We start from the raw sequence: 24,346 nt of genomic DNA on the forward strand, positions 1-24,346 counted from the left end.
GGGGTTTTTTCTACTTCATTTAAAATAACTTGTTTCCTCTAGTATCTTCTTTTTGAGTTCACTATAAAGTTGTATAAAATAACCTCTCATGAAAGCTTTCCTTGTGAAAAAAACTTTTTTATATTTCTTTTTATGGTCTTCTACTCTTGCTTCTTTCTGAAGCAGCATTTCATTTAACCTCTCTGTAGAAAAACTGGGTTTTCCTTTAAAAACCAAACTCACTGGTTTATGATATGAAAAAACCTTTGGTAGTATCTCTATTTTATGAACCTTAGTAATCAAATTCTTTGAAATCCAAATCATATTTATTTTTGAAAAAGATCTGTCTTTCAGAAAAATACAGTCTACTTTCTTGAATTGTCATTGTATGTCTCCATGCATCACATACTCTAAACTGTCAATCAAAGAAAATATTACCTTGTGTAATTTTAATATTTTTTTCAAATGTTCTGTTCATTTGTGGGAAATGTCCAACTTCACATGAAACACTGATTTTCATAAGAAAAGATCATTAGTTTGTTTTATTATTTTTTTTATCCTCATTTGAAGTATAAAATCCCAACATCAGAATCTGAACCCTACACTAATTTACTTCTAATCTACCCCAACATATCTACCCTGCTCATCAGTCAATATAACTTCTGGTTATAGTTGGGGAGCTTGTATACAAAATAATTTCATTTCTTTTCTCCTTTCCATTTTGTTCCTGCTGAGATAAATTCTTCACCCATTTTTTGTAAGTCAAATACTTCATATCTTTTTTCTAATAAGTGTTTTTGTAAGCAAATAATATATTTTTATTTTTTAAATAACATTTTTCCTCTTTCGGGGAGCATTTGCTCCATTTATATTCCATGTTAAGCATTGATAATCCATGTATCATAAATTTAAAAAGTCTGTAATTATATCACCATCACAGTCTGGTTACTATTATTATATTTTACTTTTATTTTATAAATAAGCATTATTTTTGCATTAAGGGTATAGACAATTGTTCAGTTTTATTTTGTAAAACCAAACGATCTATGCCTTTAATGCTAAATAGATAACATTCTCACAAAATTAAAATCTATTTATCTGTTTAATTCCACTATTTTCAAATGCCCTTTCACCAAAATTGAACCCTCCAAAATTACTACCCCTTTATCCATTTTAAATTTTCTCATATCCAATTCCTGCTAGCTTTTTGCTGAAAATTTAAATCCCCTAAAGCCTTTCTCCCCTTCCTTCTTTAATCCAGAAAGACTGTTGACTCACCAAGTGGATTTATTTTACCCTGCCACTCAGAAAATCTCTTTAAGTATAAATTGATTACATCCAATAGTGGCTAAGAAAGAGAGGCTTTTGCAAACATTGTGTCCGTACAGGCTGCATTCAGGCTATGAGCTTGAATGAAATTCCTTGATCTCCAGCTGCTTATTCAACTCATGAGTTGACTGCAAAACCCTCAGTTGCTGCAGTTTCCTCATGAGGAGCAGCTGTCCAGAGGACAAGTGGCTGATTGCATGATCGCCCCATGTATGTACCAGATAAAACCCACCATCTGGCCACCTTTCTCTGCTACATTGCTATCCCCATGTCCTTAGGGACATCTAGTCCACAGTAGAACCCCACTTGTCTAATGATCACTCTTCCAGATTTTCAGTTAAAATTCCAATGTAAGCTGAGGGAGACCCATGTTCTAATTCCTACTCAGCACTGAAATTCTCTCAGAGACTTTGGATCTCTTAGTATCTCTCAAAAGAGCTTGAAAGAATCACATGGGTAAAGGGGGTGAGGGGAAGCTGCAGTGGAAAGAACCATATACAATGCTTTAAGCTATATGGGAAAAGATAGTCCTAAAACAGGATTGTCCAACCTTGGTAACTTTAAGACTTGTGGACTTCAACTCCCAGAATTCCTCAGCCAGCATGAAGTCCACAAGTCTTAAAGATGCCAAGATTGGACACCCCAGATCTAAAGGCAATTAATATATAAAGAAATAAATTCCTTGTACACCCTGAACAAACATGCCAGGAAACTAATGGGAAATAACAAAAGAACTACGAGTGATTTGCCAATACCAGAAAAGAAGCCACACAAATCAATTCTGGGGAAGATGGCTACCTCACAGCTTTTCTACCTGTCATTTTTACCAGGAAGTGTCTGGTTTTTCTTAGCCTCTCGTTGTTATCTTTTCCAGCTGGTCAAAGCAAAAGAGTGGCTTTGTTTTTTCGATCGGTATGAAAGCTTTTAAAACAATTTATTTGGGGTTTAGTGCCATTTTCATTCACTGGAATAGAACTGAACTAGATAGATAGAATAGAATAGATAGAATACCTTTATTGTCATTACATTCCATGAATACAATGAAATTTGAAAGCTACTCCAGCACAGAGATGAGGTTCTCTTCATTTCTTTTCTCATCTATGAGACCTTTATTCCATCTTGTTCACTCACTGTCAGTTGCTTTTATTAATTTGGCTGCCAAGTGATGATCTTTACTTATTAATGCTGCAATATCACTGCTTAATGTATGATTGTATTACATAGACAACAAGCTCTTACGTCATGGGCCAAACAAACAAATTGAACCAGGGAAGTTGCCCTTGGTTCTCCTTAGGAAGGAATGAGACGATGTCTGGATAGAAGCTGGTTGCGATCCTGATAGTAAGTCAGAATCAGAGCAAATATGAATCACATCTCAGCATGTAAAGGGATGAGCAAGGCAGCTGGGATGCTGCTAATGTCTGCCCTGGGATAGAGAGTCTGCTTTAAAGTAAGTATCTATCAGCTTTATTCTTTCTACTGCATTACACCTGGTTCCCCTGCTGAGGAAAAGAAAACCTGGAAAAAAAACCCACCTTTATTTTTATTTTGGTATTGATAAAATGAAAAAAATAAAGCCATATTTGAAGTAGCTGACCCAGTTCTGAATCCCCAGACCAGCTGTGTGAAGATTAAGTTCAAGGAAAAATGAAACAGTTTGGCTTGGATAGCAAGGACAGGGCAGGTACAAGAAGAAGCACTGGGCCTTTTCAGCTCTTTTATTAAGAGGTGGGGAAAAAGCTGCAGACTATTTTTAGCCCTTGAATAGTCTTGCTAGAGGAAGGATCTGGGAATGTCCAGTGTCTGTGCATAAATTTCTAAGAAGGGAACATGGCTGGAATTAATGGAAGGCCACATACGTTTTGTTTTGGGTACTGTCATGATCAACACAGTACACTAGAAAAAACCAATGTAATGAACTTTAAATATTTTATTGATTACCCCACCTTTATTATTTTTATAAACAACCCAAAGTGGCAAATATATCTAATGCTCCTTCCTCCTCCTATTTTCCTCACAACAACAACCCTGTGAAGTAGGTTGAGCTGAGAGAGAGTGTCTGGCTCAAATTGAACTACCGTATTTATCGGCGTATAACACGCACTTTTTCCCCCTGAAAATAGGGGCAAATGATGTATGCGTGTTATACGCCGATATATGTTAAAAGCCTTCGGTGAATGCTGCTGGGATCGGGGATCAAGGACACAAATGAAAGAAGGGGAGGGAGGAAGCAACCGAAGCCTGTCCTTCTCTCTGGGTCAGCTCTCTCAGTCGCTGTCTCGCTCCTCCACCAGCACAGGAAGAAACTGCTTCAAAGAAGCGGGGGCTTTTCCTGTCGCCTTTCTCCCCCCACCCGTCCGCCCGCCCGCCCGCCCGCCGTGCTCCGTTCTGCCTGCCTGCCTGCCTTCGTTAATGGTTGAATCGGAACAGCTTCGGCTGAGTAAAAGAGGCGAATAGTTATTATTCTCAGCCGAAGCTGCTCCCAAACAACCAGAAACTAAGGCAGGCAGGCAGGCAGGCAGAATGGGACACTGTGGATTGAAGCGCGCGTGGGGTGGGAGTGGGGGTGAAATTTCCCTCTTAAAATGAAGATGCGTGTTATACGCCTGTGCGTGTTATACGCCGATAAATACGGTACTTAAAAGCATTTAAAAATGTAAAAGTAATATTCTATTACAATATTTTATAGTACAAGGGGGAGAATGACACAATTTATTAATAGTAACACAATACTTAATTATTTCTTCATCCCAGGCAGGCAGATTTTTTTACTTACGTGTAGATTATTTTTACAAAAATTTCCACTAAAACATCCAAGTAACATATCTTCTAACAAGCTATATGACAGCTAAACCAACAATGAAAATAGCTCATTCAATAAGAGCTATTCATTGGTCGTTACATCTTTCATTCATTCACAGACCCCGTTCCCCATTAGCAAACTGTCACTGTGCCAGAAGGCAATGATTATATTCTCTATCACAAAACCTGGATTTTGCAAGCAACTCTTTTATTATTTCATTAACACAACTCTTCCCACTTTTTTTCCACATCGAAATGCCAAAGAATGACGATGCAAAACTCACCACCCACCCTGGACTTCTATTCTTAATCTTTATTCTTGAAACACCTTTTACTCATTTTTCTTTTTTCCTTTACAGAAATAGAGACAGTAGGATGCAAAATCATGTCCCTAGATCAGATGTATCTCAAAGGAGGAATGTATTTGATATATCGTGCTGTTTATTTTTTAATTGTATTTGTTGCTTATTTCATGTTACTAGGCCCTTCCAAAAGGAAAATTCCTAAGAAAGAGGCAATTGTACAATTATTATTTTGTCTGGATATAAAAATGATGGAAGTAGTGGGAAATGGGCGTTGGTCCTTACCTGACACGCCATTTCTCTGGAGCCGTGAGGATCATCCAGAGAGTGGAAGGTGCTTCAGTCTGCATCGTTGAAGGCTGAGCTTAATTACTGAGGAACGCTCCGCCCTCTATCACGTGGCTCCCTTGTGTTCCCCAGTTTACGTGAAGTCGAGTGAAGAGAAGATCGTGCTCTCATCTTACTATGCTAAAAGGTTCCTTGGCCGAAACAAGACCCCACCAGACGGTGAAATAATAAGGGTGGGGCTGGATGATCCTCACGGCTCCAGAGAAATGGACCTTATTGAGGTCCCAGGTAGGGTATCGGTGAACTGTTGGGGGACACAAGTTAGTGGCTCCTCTGAGGAATGCCCTAATGCGAGGGTGGAGGGAAAGGGAACCCAGATTGTCACAGGTAATGACGGTTGAGAGGGCTGCGACCTGACGCCTCAGGGTGTTCGGGGAAAGTCCTTTCCTCAGACCTTCTTGGAGGAAGTCCAAGACTTGAGCGATGGAAGGTGACAATGGGTTGACCCGGAAACCATGGCACCACTTGCAAAAGCTATTCCAAGTGGCATTGTATATTCGGGTTGTTGAGGGCCGCCTGGCGGCTAAAATGGTATTAATAACCTGGTCAGAAAACTGCTCCTTTCTTAGACGTTCCCGCTCAACCTCCAAACGGCTAACTGGAGCCACTGAGGATCCGGGTGTTGGAGGGGCCCCTGGGAAAGTGATATCCTGTTCGGGGGGATTTTCCAGGGAGGGGCCACCGATAAGTTGCGGAGGTCCGCAAACCATGGGCGTCTGGGCCAGTAGGGTGCCACCAGAATCAGTTCTGCTTTCTCGGAGATGAGCTTCGGGAGGACTAGGGCTAATGGAGGGAATGCATATAGAAGCCCTGTGGGCCAGGGGCAACGGAGGGCATTGTGATTCTCGGCCCCGTGGGAGGGGTACCTCGAGAAAAACCTGGGGAGTTGTGTGTTGAGCGGGGATGCGAAGAGGTCTACTGACGGGAGCCCGAACATCATGGTCGCCTCCCTGAACAGTGATGGGTGGATACGCCACTCGGACTGGTCCACCGTGGTCCTGCTCAGCCAGTCCGCCTGAGTGTTTGATTCCCCTGAGATGTGTTCGGCTTTTAGGGAGAGGAGATTGCGCTCCGCCCAACGGCAGAGATGCTCGGCCTCTCTCATCAAGCGTATGGACTGGGTGCCCCCTTGTCGGTTGACGTGAGCCTTGGCGGTGACGTTGTCCGTGAGTATAAGGACATGCCGCCCGCGTACCTGAGGGAGGAAGTTGCGCAGGGCCAGGTGGATGGCGCGGAGTTCCAACCAGTTTATGCTGCATGCCCGTTCTGCCTGTGACCATCTGCCCTGTGTCAAGAGCGAATGGATGTGAGCGCCCCATCCGGACAGGCTGGCGTCTGTGGTGAGGGTGAGGCGTTGGGGCTCCTTGAAGCAATGTCCCTTGTTGATGGCGGGACTGGTCCACCAGAGGAGAGACGTGAGGACCCTTGAAGGCACCTTGACCGTGGCCTTTGAATTGCTTCTGCCGGTCCTTTGGAATGGAAGCAGGAACCACTGTAGGGATCTGGTGTGTAAACGGGCCCAGGGAACAATGGAGATACATGAGACCATTTTACCTAATAATTTGGACAATTCTAAGAGTGTTACCTTTCGTGCTCGTCTGATATGTTTGACGGTTTCCTGGATGCTAAGGAATCTTTCTGAGGAAAGGAAGACCTTCCCTTGAACTGAGTCAATGATGGACCCCAAGTGGGTGATCCGCGTAGATGGTAACAGTTGGCTCTTTTGCCAGTTAACTAGGAACCCATGGTCTTGGAGGGCAGAGAGAGTAGCTCTGATATCCTTCTCTGCTTGGGGTCTGGAGTGAGACAGGATGAGGATGTCATCCAGGTAGCAGTGGAGACGAACCGGGAGGTTCCTGAGGTGGGCCGCCAGAGCCGCGAGGACCTTAGTGAAGGTTCTCGGGGCAGAGGCCAACCCAAAGGGAAGGGCCACATATTGGAAGTGGCGGTGGTTATAACAGAACCTGAGGAATTTGGAATGGGAGGGCAGGATTGGGATGTGGAGATACGCCTCTGAAAGGTCTATAGAGGATAGCCAGTCCCCCTGCCTGATGCCTAGTAGAATGGACTCTAGGGTGTGCATCTTAAACCTGCGGTGGATCAGGTAACGGTTAAGGCGTTTCAGGTCTAGAATAGCCCTCCATCCCCCTGAGGATTTGGGGACCACGAAGAGGTGGGAGTAAAAACCTTGCCCCCGCTGGGATGGTGGGACGGGTTGTATAGCCTGTATGTTGAGGAGATGATGGATAGCTGAGTCCATTAAGTTGCGTTTGGTGGAATCCCTTGAGGGGGGGATGCCATAAAAAATTCAGGGGGGGGGACGCTGGAATTTGAGAGCGAGACTGAGTCTGATGGTGTCCCGGACCCAGGCATCGGAGGTGGAGGAATCCCATCGGTCGGCGAAGTGCTTGAGGCGTCCGCCGATGGGAAGGGAGGGACGGGATCTATCTGGTGCGCCGGAAGGGCTTCCCTCCTGAACCCCTGAAGGGACGCCTGTAGCTGCCGCCCCTCCTGTTCCTGTCACCCAGATCGGCTCGATCCTGGGGCTGGAATGGCCGGAAGGAGGGGGGTCTCGGATACCTGGGCGGGAAGGGTGACTGGTAAAAAGGCCGGGAGGAACCTCTCCAAAATGGCTGAGGGGCTCTTGACTCCGACCTGCGAAAAAGGGGGGGAAGGAATTTTTTCTTGCTTTGGGTTTCGCTAGTAATGGCTCCAGGGCGGTGCCAAATAGTTTGTCCCCCTTGATGGGGGCAGTGGCCAACTTAACCTTGTTTTTTACATCCGCCTGCCAGTGTTTGAGCCAGAGCAGGCGGCGGGCTGTAACATGGGAGGTTATTGCTCGGGTGGAGAACTTAACCGCGTGGTAGGTGGTGTCGGCTGAGAATTCTGCCGCGGCTGTCAGTTTGGCGATGTCCTGATGTGCCCTTGTGTTAGAGGGGGGGGACATGCTGCTTCAGTTGGCGGAGCCACCGGATCGAAGACCTGGTGAAGAAGGAGGCGGCCGTAGCCGATCTAATGGCCCAGGAGTCAGCTTGGTGAGCCCTATGTAAGGCTAGTTCGGACCTCTTGTCCTCAGGTTTCAGGGCCTCCAGGGGATCACTGGGGGAGGAGGAGGATGCTAAGCCCACGATGGGCTCATCTACCTCGAGGGAGTTAAGCAGGTTGCAGAAGCTTGAATCGAGGTTAAAGAACCTCTTGTCCTGGCTGGATGGGGCAGGAGGAGCCCTTGTGGAGTCCAACTGGTTTGAAACTAGGTCGTGAAAAATGGGTGGGGCCGGAATAACCTCTGCCTCCACCACGGGCTGTCTAAAAATGGCCTCCTCTTGTCCCTCTGCCGGGGAAGGGAGAACCGGGGGGGACTGTACAGACAGGCCAGATATGTTCTTGGCCTTGAATAGGAGCGATCTAAACATATGTGGCTTGAATAAACCCACAAAGGTGGGCTGATTGGGAATGAGACCCTCGTCCTCGGACATGTCCCCTTCCATAGGATTTATCTCAGATAGGGGCTCCCCGTGGTGCGTAGACCCCCATTCAAATTCCCCCTCCTCCTCCCTGAACTGATCCAGGTCCTCTATGGCCTCCTCCAGTTCCCCTTCTGGGAGAGGGCTGTCCCTCTGTAAAGGTACCTGACCATGAGGAGGGTCCGATCTAGGCGAGGACCTGACTGATAGCGACTCATGTTCGGGTGCCATCGAGGGGGACCGGACCTGGGCATCTGCTGAAGGCCCTCTGCAATCCCCTGGTGGATGGCCCGTTCTATCCATGCCTGCATTTGTGCAGGGATCTCGACTGTGGCGGTCTCTTCCTGGTGCAGACCAGCGGCCGTGGCGTGAAAGTAGCTTCGGGTGTCCGTCTGGTCGTTGGACCGGGGACCTGGTGTCCCTGGGATGAGCTGCGCCTGGAGAGGGAAGAGCAATCTGGAGGAGGGGGGGGTGTCTGGAGGTAGAAGGAATGGAGAGTGGGGGGGCTGGAGGCACCGGTTGTGACTCTCTAGAATGCCTGTCAAATTCCTTCTCCAGTGCCTTATGACGTCTTAGGGCGTCTCTCTGAGAGGCCTTGGAAGGTTCCTTAGAAGCTTCCTTAGCCTGTCTGCGCAGGTGGTAGGACTTAGATCTGGCCTTCAAAGAAGGGCCTCTAGCGGAATTGTCATCTGCCATTTTAGAAGTAAGGACTGTAATAATATCTAAAGGCAGTTGGCTCGCCAAGGGTTCGACCTACAACAAAGGCTGGGAGTCCTTTCAGCTGGCCCGCGCCCCCTTTTGGAATTTAGGTGTATACAATCTATAATATTATTATGTTATAATTATTAATATATATATACGTATGCATCTAATTAAATATATAATCCAATTAGTATTGGAAATGTATAATGGATAATTATATATATATATATATATATATATATATATATATATATATATATATATATATATATAATGATATGTATGTATGTTTCTTATATATATGGCCTTCATAGAACACAGCAAACTCCAAGACCAATAACACAGACCAAGACTCTCATCAGGATGAAGAAACCATTCTGGCATATAAATATGTAAAGTCTATACAGACAAACACAATACAAAAGCCTGATATGGCAGATGAGATTCTGCTGAAACGTACAACTATACTATATATACATATACAAAACTTAAGAAAATATATATATATATATATATATATATATATATATATATATATATATATATATATATATATATATATATATATATATAATATTCAATTATATATTTCTTGATTATATTATTATTATTATTATTATTATTATTATTATTATTATTATTATTATTATTATTATTAAATTTTATTTATTTATTTATTTATTTATTTATTATTATTATTTTGAAGAGATATCTAACTCGAAAGCTGGTTCAGTGCTCCCAGGAGGGAGTGACCCCAGAGGTTGATGCTAGATATATTCCAATTGGCCAAATGAACACCTGAGGCTGAAAAGGAGGCCTCTGGCAGCTGGAGCTCCCAGGCAACAACCGGGAGAGATAGGCTGCAATACTATGCCCTGAGCGCTGCTGCGGAAAGCCAACAATTGTTTTATAATGCCCAATACAGCTCTCACAGGCTAGAAGGCCTGTGAATGAATCTAGTAACTTCGCAGCTACAATGAGGCCGGAGAAAAAAAGGGCGCCCGAGCACGCGGCGGCTCCCAAAATGGCGGCTGCCCACAACTGTCCTATGTTGGGCCGCTCAGAGCAAAGATTAAGCCTCTCCGGCCGATTTAGAGGCCGAGAGAGGCAGCCAGGCAAGATTTCGCCCCTTCCTGGGGCGATCAGCATTCGTAGTGGGGGGGAACACCAGCTGCGCTTTGTAGCGCAATTGAATCAGGCCGCTATAAGGGCGGCGTGGAGAAGCGCCAGGAATAAACCAAATGGGGGGAGGGGTTGGTGCCAGAGTGCGAAGAAATCGCCCACTGTTATCCCCCCTTGGGGGCGAAGAACGCGCTCCCCTTGCTGACAGTCCACCCCAGATGCGCAGAAGCTAAGGATATAAACAATAATTCAAACCTGAACTAAAAAGGGAATACTTGAATCGGCCAAGGAGAAACGATTCACACAGCCTATCCTCACGAAGGCTGAGCGTAAACTGGGGAACGCAAGGGAGCCACGTGATGGAGGGCGGAGCGTTCCTCAGTAATTAAGCTCAGCCTTCAACGACGCAGACTGAAGCACCTCCCACTCTCTGGATGATCCGAACGGCTCTCAGGAGAAGATGGATTTTTTTTAAATTGAAGACTACATTATCTTGTACCTTATAAAATGTTATGAATACAGCAGGATGATTCCTTAATACATGCCTTTTGAGTTCTCTGAAACATGATTTGCCTGCATCATAAAATATTGCAAAAATGCTTGTACCCGTATATTTTTATCTGCACATGTATTTTTTTTAATGCCTTCAAGTCAATTCTGACTTCTGGCTATTGTCTGGATGAGTCCTTGAGTTTTTTCTTGACAAAGCTTTTCAGAAGTGGTTTGCATTTGCTTCCTCCTTCCTAGGGTTGAGAGAGAATAATTGGCTTTGTGCCTAAGACAGGACGAGAACTCAGTCTCCTGATTTCCAGCCTTATGAATTAACCACCATACCAAACTAACTCCTGTTATGTATGTGAGTGTGTATGAATATGAATGTGAATATTGCAATCTAGTTTTCTTGCTTTGCCCACAGCATGTTCAATAAAATAAAATAAAAACATGAAAGTAAAAATTTAAAAATATAAGACAACCCCCCCAAAAAAAAAAAAAAAATACAAGGTGATTTATGAAAGTGGATGCTTTGGGTATTGTAATGGAAACACTATAGTTTTCAAAATATTTTAAGCTTTTTGGTTGTCTCTTTTTTTCACAGTGCTTTTTTCATTTTGTCTTCAGCCTGCAACTTTTATTTTCACCTTTCAATAGCCTTTGAGCCATTAGTAATGCTCTTCTGGCACCATACCAGATACATGGGGATTACAGGTTACATGAGAAAGCAGCAACAAAAAGACAGCAGAGACATTACATGGATTTCTTTTTAAGTACACAATAGCTTTCTTTGAAAGCCAGTTTGATGTACAGTAGTCTCCAAGTTATGATTAAAATTGGGACTGGAATCTTGGATGCTGAAGGAGTCATTAAGTGTCATGTGACTGCTTGGCTCAACAACTACAATATGGTATGCCTGGTTGCTGTTATTAAACTACCTTGCAGGCCATAAAATGGATGGAATCCCAGATAAGAAGTGTGGGGTGGCTGAGGGTGAAGGAAATACTGGGAGGTTCAGGGTAGGCCATGTGCTAATGTCTCTCTGTTTAGGAGCTGCAAATTCTCCCTGCCAAAACCCAGGCAGATTTTTCAGCTCCTGAGTGGAAAGACACTTGCATGCAGCCTGTGCTGGGCTTTTCATGGCCTTCTCCATTGCCCTGATATTCCCTGCACTCTTTACCTGTCTCTCCACTCAGGAGCTGAATAGCCTGCTTGGATTTCAGCTCCTTTTTGTCTCTGTGAGGTGGCTGAAAGAGCTGCCTGCCAAAGGATTTCAACTTTGGTACCTGCTTGGATTGCCAAGTTCTACTGCAGGCAGCTCTTTCATCCAGCCACATAAACAAGAGACAGTCATCTCAGCAAGCAGCAGCTTGCAACCTTCCCTACCCACTTCTCCACTGGCTTTTTGGAGAAGTTGTCAAAGAAGATTGCAAACAATGACCACATGATTGTGGGATGCTTGACAGTTGTATGTATGAACAGGTTACCAGGTATCCAGATTGCAATCACATGATTATTGGGGGGCAGTGCAATATTTTACAAAGGTCAGAAGTGCTTTGGAAAGTGGAAAACACCTTTTCAAGGCTGTTGCTAATTTGCACCATTGTTAAGCAAATGGTCATAAGTCAAGGAGTATGTTTGTGATTAAAGCATTAGGTTAGAAATCAGGAGAGTGTTAGTTCTGGTCCAGACCAGCTGCCATTTAATCCTGATTTAATCCTAAACTGAACTAGGTCTTTCTGAATGAAATGTTTCTTACTTATCAATAAGGATGCTTAAGGCTATATCCTTTCATCTCCATTCTAGATGAATGATACAAACTTCCAGAAGACAGAATTTTATAGGAACTTGTTCTTGGTTTCCCTACCATAGAAGATGCTGCATCTGTTGAAATTCTTCCCATTTATACAATTTTTATGACACAAAAAGCTTTGGCAAAACTGCATCTGATTTAATTTTAGCCAACATTATTTCTTTCTCCTTCTCCTCTGGAGAAAATGTAAGGCTTCTAAAAAATATGTTGCACTTAGTCCAACTGCTCTCTATCATTTCATATAAATATTAAAATGTTCATGTTTAAACATTGAAATGCTGACCTGATTTATCTCAGAAGTTTTTTTAAACCCAAATTTCACATCAGCCATATTTTGTGGTATTAGATTACATTAATGCACAATGCAGTATCGTTAGCATGAAATACCTTCTGTAGAGGGAATCAATATTGCTGATAACATCACAATTGTGACCATACCAACAGAAGAAGTGAATGATGAGTTTTTGATTCATTATGTCTAACTTCCCCCCAACCTTCCCATCTCTTTATGGAAACAAGTAGTTTTCTGAGGCTTCCAGCAGAGGTATGGCAAACTGAAGATGGCTCTGTGAAAATGAAGCCAACAACCATGGAAAAAAATACAGAGCCAGTACGTAGACCAGTTCCTTGGAACTTCTCCACATACCTGAGGAACCATGTTACCCTGATAGGACCTCAAGGTGCTAATTGACCTGGGGTCCCTATGGAAGCATTCCATACTGTAGGTGATTATTAGATCAAGGAAAGATTCTACCTCTACCCTGCTGTATATTGCTCCCTCCTTAGCTATCATTGTTAATTTTAATGGTAATGTTTGTTGTTTGAATGTTTCATATTGTGATTTTTAAGTTGTTGTAAGCAACTAGAATCACTTGATGGTAAGATGGCTGGCATATAAATTTAATAATAAAAACAAGAGGTTGGGAGATCAGCCACATATATTCTAGATGGCTGCTCCTTGTGAGGAGATAGCAAAACAGTGGTTTTCCATGGGCTTGAGTGCTGGGAGATGATGGGATTAGTCATCTGGACATTATATTCCCTGTCTCTTTTTAATCTGCGGGTTGGAGGAAGATTTACCATCTCACTCTTAGATGCTGTTTTTGGTCTTCCATACTAAGTCTTTTATATGACTGCACACAAATAGGCTTAAACACATATATTGGATCCAGTGCTGGGATTCAAATTTTTTTACTACCGGTTCTGTGGGTGTGGCTTGGTGGATGTGGCCATGTGAATGGGTGGGTGTGGCTTTTTTTCTTTTTTCTTTGCCACCCCCACCCATTTTTGGGAGCTTCCTAGCCTCAGAAGAGCCTCTGGGGGGGGCATTTTTGCTCCCCCTGAGGCTCCTCTGGGGCCCTGGAAGGCAAAAAATGGAGGGGGAGGGCTGAGCTCCTCCCTCCATTTTTTGCCTTCCTGGGCCTCAGCAAGTGGAATCCTGGCACAGCTGATCTATGCGTGGCCAGCCAGAAGTTACTACTGGTTTGGCAACCCATGCCAAATTCTTGCTACCGGTTTGCCTGATCTGGTGTGAACCAGCTGAATACCACCACTGACTGGATCCTACATCATGTAATTTAGCCTAGAATCGCCATTTTGTTGGAGTAGTTCATCCCACATAGAGGACATATATTTTTCCAGAGAAAGAATAGCACTAGCACTTAAGACTTATATACTGCTTCATAGCGACTTACAGGAGGGGTCCCCAGCCCCCAGGCTGCTGCCCACTACTGGGTCTTGGAATCAGGCATGGAAGTGGTGGGCAAGCACATGTGTGCTCCATCCCATTTTGTGTGAGCAGCAGCAAGCATGAGTGTGCTCCGTTTGCATGAGAGGTAGGCATGCATGCCTGCCACTGGCACAAATGGAGCTGGGCACATGCTCGTGCCTGTCACTCATACAGAACCATCCTCTTTCCCCTTTGCTGGTCAACAAAGATGGAAAGGTTGAGGAAGTCTGCTTTACAGCATTCTCTGGGAGGTGTACATTAGCATATTGCTCCCAACAGTCTGGGTCCTCATTTTACCGACCTTGGAATCAATCAATCAATCAATCATTTATTGTCAATGCACAATATGTGTACAATGAAATTGGAAAAAAAAATTCAGAGTCAACCCTGAACTGGTCAGGAAGAAACTGATAAATGAGGGATAGATAAATACTTTAACCGATTTCAGTATTGCATGGTAAATCTACTCATTAAGTGCTACAAATAGCAAGAGAAACGTCTCTGCAAAAATTAAATCTTCTATTTCTAAACAATATTATTTTCTGAACATGAAATTAGAGCTAACAATACACACCCATTTAAAGCCATCTATTACAAATGCTGGAAACCAAATACCATCTGGCGCCTCTACACAGTTGGGATCTTGGTCATCTGCCTTGATTGCCTGGAGCCTGGGAAAATCTTATGCATTTTTCAAAGCTTATTCAGTTGAATAAAATATAACTATCTGCTAACTTTGAAAAAAACAGTTAAGGAAACATGTTGAAGTAGAACATTCTAATGAGTAGATATTGTAGTCAAGTAGATATTGTAGTCAAGGTGATGAGCATCCAAGATGCAGCTACTACAACATAACCCAAGTTGCACAGATATTTATCTAAAAAAAAACTATTATAAGGTAGATTTTTATAAAAATCTGAGCTATTATAAAATGGAGAGTCAGTTGAGGGTTGGGTATTGTCTACATTGAATTGAATAAACTGGTTTAATATGAACACTTGACTCTTTCTTATGTCTTCCAAGAAATAGGATATTTTTGTTGTCATCAACACTGCTTAAAGATGGAGCTCAATAATGCTACATATGTTTAACTTTTAACTATGCTTCCTGAATTCCATTTCCCATTGCCGTGTGTATGAGGGGGTCTTGACCTGGTGTAATACTTCAAAAATCTAATAAAATGAAGTCATAGTTTATACTAAATATTTTTGTAGCGTTTATTGTGTTATAAGACATAAGGTGCTAAGAGGGCACATACCATATTACCCCTCTGCTGCTCTGTGAGGTAACATACCGAGCAAGTCTATGTGCACATTAGATCAAAATATTTAATCAAAGCTTTACTTAGATTGCATATACAGGAGTTAGGCAAAGATTTTGAAATTGCAGAAACATTCAGATTGCTATTAAACAATTGTGCAACACTGCATCTGAATGGCTATGGTTTTGCTTTTCCAATCTTCATCCGTAACACTAAACGTGAATCCCCGAAAAGTCAGCCTCTGCAAAGTTATTTGCAAATTCAGATCCCTGAAAATGTATAAATCGTTGCTCTTCTCATTATTTGAGTGCCTTATGCCCTTTTTTCCTCTTTGTTTTTGTTCAACAACATGGTGGAGGGAGTCCACTCTTAAATTGGTGAGGGGCGTGCAGGTGTCAGATCTACTGATGTTTTGTTTTAAACTATTACAGTATAACCATCTAAATCAGGGGTGCCAAACTTGATTTCATTGGGGGCCGCATCTGGTATTTGACCTTGGGGAGAGTGGACGTGGCCAGGGGCATGGCCAGCTTGACATCCTGCATCCCTCTGCCAGTGAAAACAGACTGCGGGCCTTGAGTTTGACACCCCTGATCTAAATGCTGAGATAATGTGAAGAGAAATATTGCTCACAGTAGTTTGGTCATATTTGCAAAGATGAAGGAAGGAATGTAGGCACCATGAGGATGGTAGTTCAAACCTGTGTTAAGAGATGTCTAGTAAGAGCAGTAGTTCAGAAAGTACTGAGTGGGAAAGGACTGCCTGCATTGTTACCTAATCACACTTCTCTGCCTTGGTTCTTGAAGAATACCAAGAAAGAAAACGTGAGAGAAACACCATGTCTTTTGTTTTTCTGGAGTATCAAATAACAACTTCCATCTCTTCCCCGATCTATGACTGGAGAGCCCTTTGTTCATGAAATAGCAGCACACCCATGCTTGTATTGATAGTTTTTATCCTGGAATTTAAAGATTTGCCAGCTGCCAGAAAGCTTTACAGTATTTGGAAGAACTGTAAATGTTGCCACTGTAATTTCTAGTCACCCTGAACAGCTCGCAGAATGGAATTCTAGGAGTTACAAGCTAACTTGACTGGCGGATACCTTGCAGGGTTAGAGTAATGTAATAAAACAGTCAAGAAAAGACTCCATAACCTCACTGGGTGGCCTAGTAGTGTATCCCACATGGAGATTGCATGCAGCCAGGAGCACCTTCAGCAGAGGTCAATACAAATGTGAGAAATGTGCCAAATTATAGCACTTGTGGACAACAAGTGCACATTAAGTAATGGCCTAGCAGGCAATTCATTCTAAATTTAATGAAAAAGAGAAAGAGAAAGAGATTTTACAGTCTTCTTATAATGGGATAATTTTGTTCCCTTCCTTCTTTTTAATTAAACATAAATGAAGTTAGACATGCATTCCAATTTTCTTGACTCTTTTAACAGTGAGTTAGATCAGTAAAATGGTTACACTTTAAAAAAAATTAATAAATTTCTAATGAAAATGAAGCATAGAAAATAAAATACAAATAAAAGCAGGGGAATTATCTACTCTTTCTTGAAGTAATATATTGAGACAGTTTCTAATGCCTTTGTAAAAGGTCACAGAGCTATAACAGAGAATTCTGTTGGAGAATTCTGTAACTATTGACAAATGCTCCATTTAAAGATAACATTAAGAAAGAAACAAAAACAAATATCACATGTAATTAACATTAAATAATAGAGTGGATGTATGATATCTGCTACTAAACATGCCTTCAGCAACAGACCGTCGATTCAACATATAGTAGTCTGTTTAAGGCAGGGGTGGGATTCAAATTTTGTAACAACCGGTTCTGTGGGTGTGGCTAGGTGGAAGTGGCCCTGTGACTGGGTGGGCATGGCTTCTTCTTTTTTTGCAGCAACCCCCTCCCTGTTTTTTGGGCCCTCTGGGCCCCAGGGAAGCCTCCTGGGGGGTGCTTTTGCTCCTAGGAAGCTTATCTGGGGCTTAGGAAGGAAAAAAACTGAGCATGGGGGGCAGCAGCACCCCCTGTGCTCCATTTTGGGGCCTCCTGTGCCTCAGGGGAGCTTCCTGGGGATGTTTTTGCTCACAGAAGGCTTCCCTGAGGCTCAGAAAGGAGAAAAAAACTAAGCATGGGGGGGCACGCAGCACCCCCCTGCATTCCATTTTGGGGCCTTCTGGACCTCAGCAAAGCCTCCTGGGGGGCGTTTTTGCTCCCAGAAGGCTTCCATGGGGCTCAGGAAGGAAAAAAACTGAGAATGGGGGGGTGCAAAGCACCCTCCCCCTGCACTCTGTTTTGGGGCCTCCTGCGTTTCAGGGGAGCCTCCTGGGGGGGGAGCGTTTTACTCCCAGAAGGCTTCCATGGGGCTCAGGAAGGAAAAAAATGAGCATGGGGGGGTTCACGCAGCACCCCCCTCCCAACACTCTGTTTGGGGGTTTCTGGGCCTCAGGGAACCTCCTGGGCCAAGCAGTAAGTCAGCAAGGGAATTCCTAGCACACCTGATCATAGGAACAGCTGATCATTGGGAGGGGAGAAAAAAGACATACCTTAAGGAGTGACTGGGCGGGAAAGAATGCAGTCAGTGATGTCGGGCATGTACGCAAAGTTGCGCAGGCACGATAAGCTCTGACTGGGCGAGGAGGGGAGGGGTGGGCAGAGATGGGAGGAGCCAGCCAGGGGCACAATTTGCCAGTTCTCTGAACTGCGCAGAATCATAACAACCTGTTTCATAGAACCGGTCTGAATCCCACCCCTGGCCAAGACCCAGGTCTTTAAAATTAGCCTTCTTCCCAAAAATAGATAGATCAAGAGAAGGTAATTGTTTTGTTAAGGAAAAAAACTGTATTAGATTTAATTTAAAGGAAATTATATCAATTACTGTTAATATAGTTATCTCTTATGCATTTAATATGCCTCCCATTCTGTTGCACTGAAAATGGCCATCTGCCAGCATTTCTGGAGTTGCTCTGAGAATCTGGGCTTATGAGGCTTATAGGCACCTGAATGGGCAGTCTGCATTCTTCTTCTGTGCTTGCATTGTGACACCTACAGTATGCATTTTAAGCAGCATTCACAACAGCAATAATGAGGCTTTCTTCTGCAAAAAAAAATGATATGTGTAGTGGTGCAAAAGATAGTGACTGATGTGCACAAGAATGAAAAAGTCAACCAATAAGCAACTTTGACAAAAGAGACGTGGGCTGTGTACAGATTATGTGAAATACCATTATAAGATATCGTCTAGACCAGGGATTCCCAACCTGGGGTGCGAGACGATATTCCAGGGGGTGCGAGAAAAGTCCAGGTAAATAATAGGCTATATGTTGGCATTTTTATTGGCTATATGTTGGCATTTTTATTTATTATTTATTTCAGGGGCTGCGAGGTTCAAGTGAAATTTCTTTAGGGGTGCGGGGCGAAAAAAAGGTTGGGAACCACTGGTCTACACAATGGAGAGAAGGATCTGTGCATTGATTACCATGTAGACTATATCAAAAGAAAGTCACACAACCCACAACTCAGCATCCAACCCTACTTCAACCAATCCACCATCACCCAAGACTAGGCACGCACGCCCCCAACTACCTCAATTCAAACTACAACTGGCCTTAAATGCAAGCTACTCAATGCAAGAAGCCTTGTAAATAAAATACCTGAATTTCTCCTCTTGCTAAATATGGCTAAATTCGACATCATATTTGTCTGTGAAACATGGCTCAACGCATCTCTCCCTGACTCCATTACCTCAGTAAGAGACTATCCTGTTTACCGATCTGATCGTGAAATCCGTAGAGTCCTTACATCTAAAAAACATCCAAGTTACCCAAGAACTTGCTTCTTCCTGAGACCATTATCTGTGAACTGACCTTAAATATCACATTTCGGTTCTTACTATGTTACAGAATCCCTGATTAAGACATCAAACATGTAAACAAGCTAAATACACTACTAACATGGGCAGCATCCTGCCCACACGCTTTTATCTTTCTTGGTGACTTCAATCTACCTCATATTAACTGGACCCTAAACGAATGTACAACTGAACCCATACATGCAACCTTCTACTATGCTGCAACAAATCTGGGACTGGAACAACTACTAACCAACAATACTAGGCTTAACAACTGCCTCAATCTCATCTTCTGCAATAGTTTGAATTCAATTTACGGAATACAAATTAAAGAACCCTTTTCCAACAGTGACCACAACATGATTGACTTTTGTCTCAACATACGTCCGCACAAAAATCATCACAACAACAAAATCCCCAATTATAACTTCAAAAAAGGCAACTATGATCTTATAATCAACGATCTCTCTTCCCTTGATTGGCAATTTCTATTCACTGAATGCAATATTGTTGAAGACCATTACAACATATTCTTACTAGAAATCAAAAGAGCCATCAAACTATATGTACCAATAACAACTCCCAAAACCAGGAAAAACAGATTACCCATAACAATAAGGAAGCTTCAATCTAAAAAGAGATCACTTTGGCGAAAAAACAAATTTGGTCACATTGCCAACTTCAAAAGCCAATACAAAAATCTATGCCACCAGATAAAAACTGAATGCACTAATTATCACATTAAACAAGAGGAAAACTTTCTATGCACAAATTCCACCCGTGCTTCCTACAATTTTGTAAACAACAAACTAAAAGACTCAATCCCACCCCTGAAAGGACCTAATGGCAAAGACTGCAACGAGGACACCATCAAAGCAAACCTCTTTAACACATTCTTTGGCTCAGTATTTGTAAACAGCAATGGATCAAGTCCAGTACTTCCTCGTTGAACCACAGACAACTACAATGATCTAATACATATTGATTTTACAGAAGACATTGTTGAAAAAGCACTGCGTAATCTAAAACCATCCCGATCTATTGGACCGGACGGAATATATGCCTACTTCTTATCCACTGCCTTAGCCGAACCTCTAAGCATAATCTTTGAAAAATCTTTCAGGACCAGCTCCTTGCCAAAACTATGGTCACAAACCACAGTCACCCCCATCTTCAAAAAGGGAGACCCCAGCCTAGTTGAAAATTACAGACCACTCTCCTTATGCTGCGTCACCTGTAAAATCATGGAATCAATTATTAACCAATCCATTATCTTCCACTTAGAGACAAACAACCTACTCTCTAACAAACAATTTGGTTTCAGAAAAAAACTATCCTATAATCTGCAACTCTCACACTGCAAAAACATATGGACTACACAACTTGATCAGGGCAAAGCAATAGTCGCAATCTACATAGACTTCTGTAAAGCCTTTGATTCAGTGGTACACGACAAACTACTCCTAAAACTAAAATCTTATGGTATCTTTGGATACCTACATAACTGGATAGAAGCATTCCTGTAAAACAGACAACAAATGGTCAAAATTGGGAGCGTCCTATCAAATTCTGTACCTGTCAACAGTGGTGTCCCCCAAGGCAATGTTTTAGGACCAACTCTCTTCATACTCTGCATAAATGACCTCTGTGATCATATTAAGAGCATCTGCATTCTTTTCGCTGATGATGTAAAGCTATTCAACACCACGACAATACTGCTACCCTTCAAAAAGACCTCAACTATGTGTCAGAATGGTCAAACAAATGGCAACTTCAAATCTCAACAAATAAATGCTCTGTCCTACATATTGGCAAAAACAAAAACAAAAAAACAGAACATAAAATACAAACTGAATAGTCAAGACCTTGTTGAGGATCCAAACTCTGTCAAAGACCTTGGAGTACTCATCTCTAATTATTTTAGTGCTAGAGCCCACTGTAACTACATAGCCAAAAAGGCATTAAGAGTTGTTAACCTAATCCTATGTAGCTTCTTCTCTGGTAATATCACACTTCTAACTAGAGCATACAAAACATTTGCTAGACCTATACTTGAATACAGCTCATCAGTCTGGAACCCATATCATGTATCTGATATTAATACAATTGAAAAAGTCCAGAAATATTTCACAAGAAGTGTTCTCTGCTCCTCTACTCATTGCAGAATACCTTATGCTGCCAGACTTGAAACTCTAGACCTAGAAAACGTAGAACTATGCCGCCTCCGGTCCGATCTAAATATAGTATATAAAATCATACATTGCAATGTCCTACCTGCAAATGAATACTTCAGCTTCAATCATAACAATAGAAGAGCACACAATAGATACAAACTCAAGGTTAACCGCACCAAACTTGATTGCAGGAAATACGACTTCAGAAACAGAGTGGTCAATGTTTGGAATACTCTACCTGACTCTGTGGTTTCTTCCCCAAACTTTAACCTTAGACTGTCTACTATTGACCTCACCCCCTTCCTAAGAGGCCTGTAGGGGGCATGCATAAGCGCACCAATCATGCCTACCATCCCTGTCCTGTTGTTTCTTTTTATTTTTCTTATAAGTATCTATCTCATGTATTCAAAACTATGTTTATTCTTATACCTGTATCTTGTAAGTGATTGACAAATCAAATTAAATAAATAAATAAATAAAAGGGGGGGGGGGGAGAAAAGAAAAAGACATTGCCTAGAAGGGACATTTTCAAACAAAGGGGCGGAATGTCTTCCAGACTAAATTAAGTTTTCTCCATCTAGCTCCCAAATTTGGATTAAACGAAATACCAAATACTTGATTATTTAGCAGTTGCATCTTCCTTCTGCCACAGAACAGTGAGATGAATGTTATTCTTTTATCTCAGGTTGTTTGACTAAGGAACTATTGAGAACTCCCCTGCTACTTTCTACTATAGATTTTGCTTACTGACTACCTGATTTAGTGGCCATTTGAAGTTATGATGGTTGAAGAAAACAACAGTTTCCTGATCTGTCCCTGCATCTATGACTGTTGCAGCATCTTGTGGTCACAAAGTTCCGATTCAGACAGTTTGCAACCAGTGCATATCTATGATTATTGCAGTGTCCCGCAATCAGGTGATCATGCTTCACAACCAGATTCTAACAAGCAGAAATAATGGAGAGCTTTATCTAGCCAATTTACACATGGGAGTTAAGCGGCTTAAGGCTACAGAGCAGAAAAGCCCCAGTTAGCTCATCCCCCCCCCCAATTTCCCCGAATTCCCCTTTTAGAATAAAGGAGTTATCCCTCTCCCACCCCACCCCATCATATAGCCTTATACTGAGTACAATTTTTCAAGGGAAAGTATTAAACAGCTTTAAACTCCATAATGTTCTTATATACATCTCTCAGCCTTGGATACTGTCACTGCATTTGACATAAAAGAAGCATTAAGGAGAGACACCTCCTTTCATTGTTCTTGGCTTAGCATGTGCATCTTCTCCCTTTGTCTTCAGCTATATTTGCAGAAGGGAGGACTCCATCAGATGCCCAGGTTTGATATCTTCCACAACCTCAATTTATGCCTTTTTTTCAATATCATCCCCTTGTGTTGAATAAGATTACTATTTTAAGCACCAGGTGTTAGCATATCATGAAAAGAGAGAACCCCAACAAATAATTATTTATTATTGCTGTATTTATACTGTAACATATGAAGACAAGTGCATTCTGGTTCATTTGCCCAAATAACATAGTCACCCTTAATCAATATGCACCTTAATTTGAGTGGCAGGATGAAAGAGCACCATGTCCTGCAAGGGCTCTGATCTTTTAATCCCACGTTGTTCTGTAAAGGACAGATATCTCTGTGATGTTCATCTGTTTGCCTCTTTCCACTTCTGCCTTCTTTCCAATCTAGTGTTTCGTTTCAACTCTTTTCCTGAAGCTCTTGATCTTAAATTAGTGTGATTAAAATAAATATGCAGGCCCATTGTAATTGGTGGCCCTATATCATCATCTTGCTACTATTTGCAATACAACTCATGCTTTAGTCTTCCCCCCTCTACAGAAGGAACTTCTCTGAGTTTTTATAGCTTTTATAATAATTTCTCTGGGGTCTCCATGCCTTTAAACAGATGGTTTGCCAAGAAAACACAACCACTACTTTCCCCACCGCTCTGGGGCATCTTCCTTTGTGTCGCTGATCATATATAACTACAACTTACCAGTTTGCGCTGACACCACTGGCAAATTCCACACAGGACAATGGTGACACTAAGGCTAATGGTGATGATGACTGAAACCAGGAGGACATCACGGGAGGGTGTCCCTGAGAAGAGAAAGCCCAAAGTTAGCCATCACATTGCCACATTGTCCTTTAAAGTGTTTTACTTGCTTTTGTCCACATCTCTCAGCAATCTTAAAAAATGAAAGGTCTGCTGGCCATCAGAACTGATGAATAGTTTCTTCTCTACGCATGTGTCAAGTGCCTCAGATTCACTTCTCAAGATCTTTTTGTATTTTGCTTGTATTTCTACTGGGCTTAGTACTAATACTATTTTCTGTTAAACTCAACAAACATCTGGTTGAATCAATATTTTTAATACTTTGTTCTAATTTCACCTTGGTGAAGGAGGGTAAGAAGAAAAAACAACAACTATAAATTCTTGGTAGTTCCTTTGCCAAACAAGGTCTCAGACTGGGAAGATCAAACCAGGGATTGAAACACTGCTGCTTTGGCTGTTAATGGAGAGATTCAGCAAATGTCCCTAACATGGACAGGGCAAGCCTTATTGCAATTCAATACCCAGAACCAACCATAGATTATCATTAGTATGCTTTATGATTTCATGGCACTCCAGCTGCACGCCTTTCTATAGAACAATTATAGCAGAAAAAGAACATTGCATTTTTTTTAAAAAAAGTACAGATCAAACAACTATTAAGAACTGCTCCTCTCTCACAAATTAAAAATAAAGAAAAATAAAAGTAAAGGTTGGGGGAGGGGAGGAAAAATGATGTTGTTGGGAGGAAATCTGTATTTAGCAATAGCCATAGCATTTAGACTTACAGTATATGCTGCTTCACAGTGTTTTACAGCCCTCTCTTAAGCAGTTTACAGAGTAAGTCTATTGCTCCTAATAATCTAGGTCCTCATTTTATCCACCTTGAAAAGATGAAAGGCTGAGTC

At 42.2% G+C, this 24,346-nt stretch overlaps 1 protein-coding gene across 6 annotated transcripts in view; it reads right to left on the reverse strand.

Annotated features, from left to right (window-relative positions):
* The window catches only part of SYT7 (synaptotagmin 7), a 294,001-nt gene that overhangs the window by 102,913 nt on the left and 166,742 nt on the right, over positions 1 to 24,346 (reverse strand). For all 6 annotated transcript variants that reach the window (XM_026682555.2, XM_087950626.1, XM_087950624.1 and 3 more), the window contains exon 2: positions 23,382 to 23,485. In XM_026682555.2, coding sequence (XP_026538340.1) covers positions 23,382 to 23,485 — 104 coding nt within the window. The remainder of the gene's footprint in view (positions 1 to 23,381; positions 23,486 to 24,346) is intronic.

Source organism: Notechis scutatus, chromosome 1 (assembly GCF_049901735.1).
Source record: "Notechis scutatus isolate UNSWTSFEM ecotype Mainland chromosome 1, rNotScu1.2, whole genome shotgun sequence".
NCBI classification, from domain to species: domain Eukaryota; kingdom Metazoa; phylum Chordata; class Lepidosauria; order Squamata; family Elapidae; genus Notechis; species Notechis scutatus.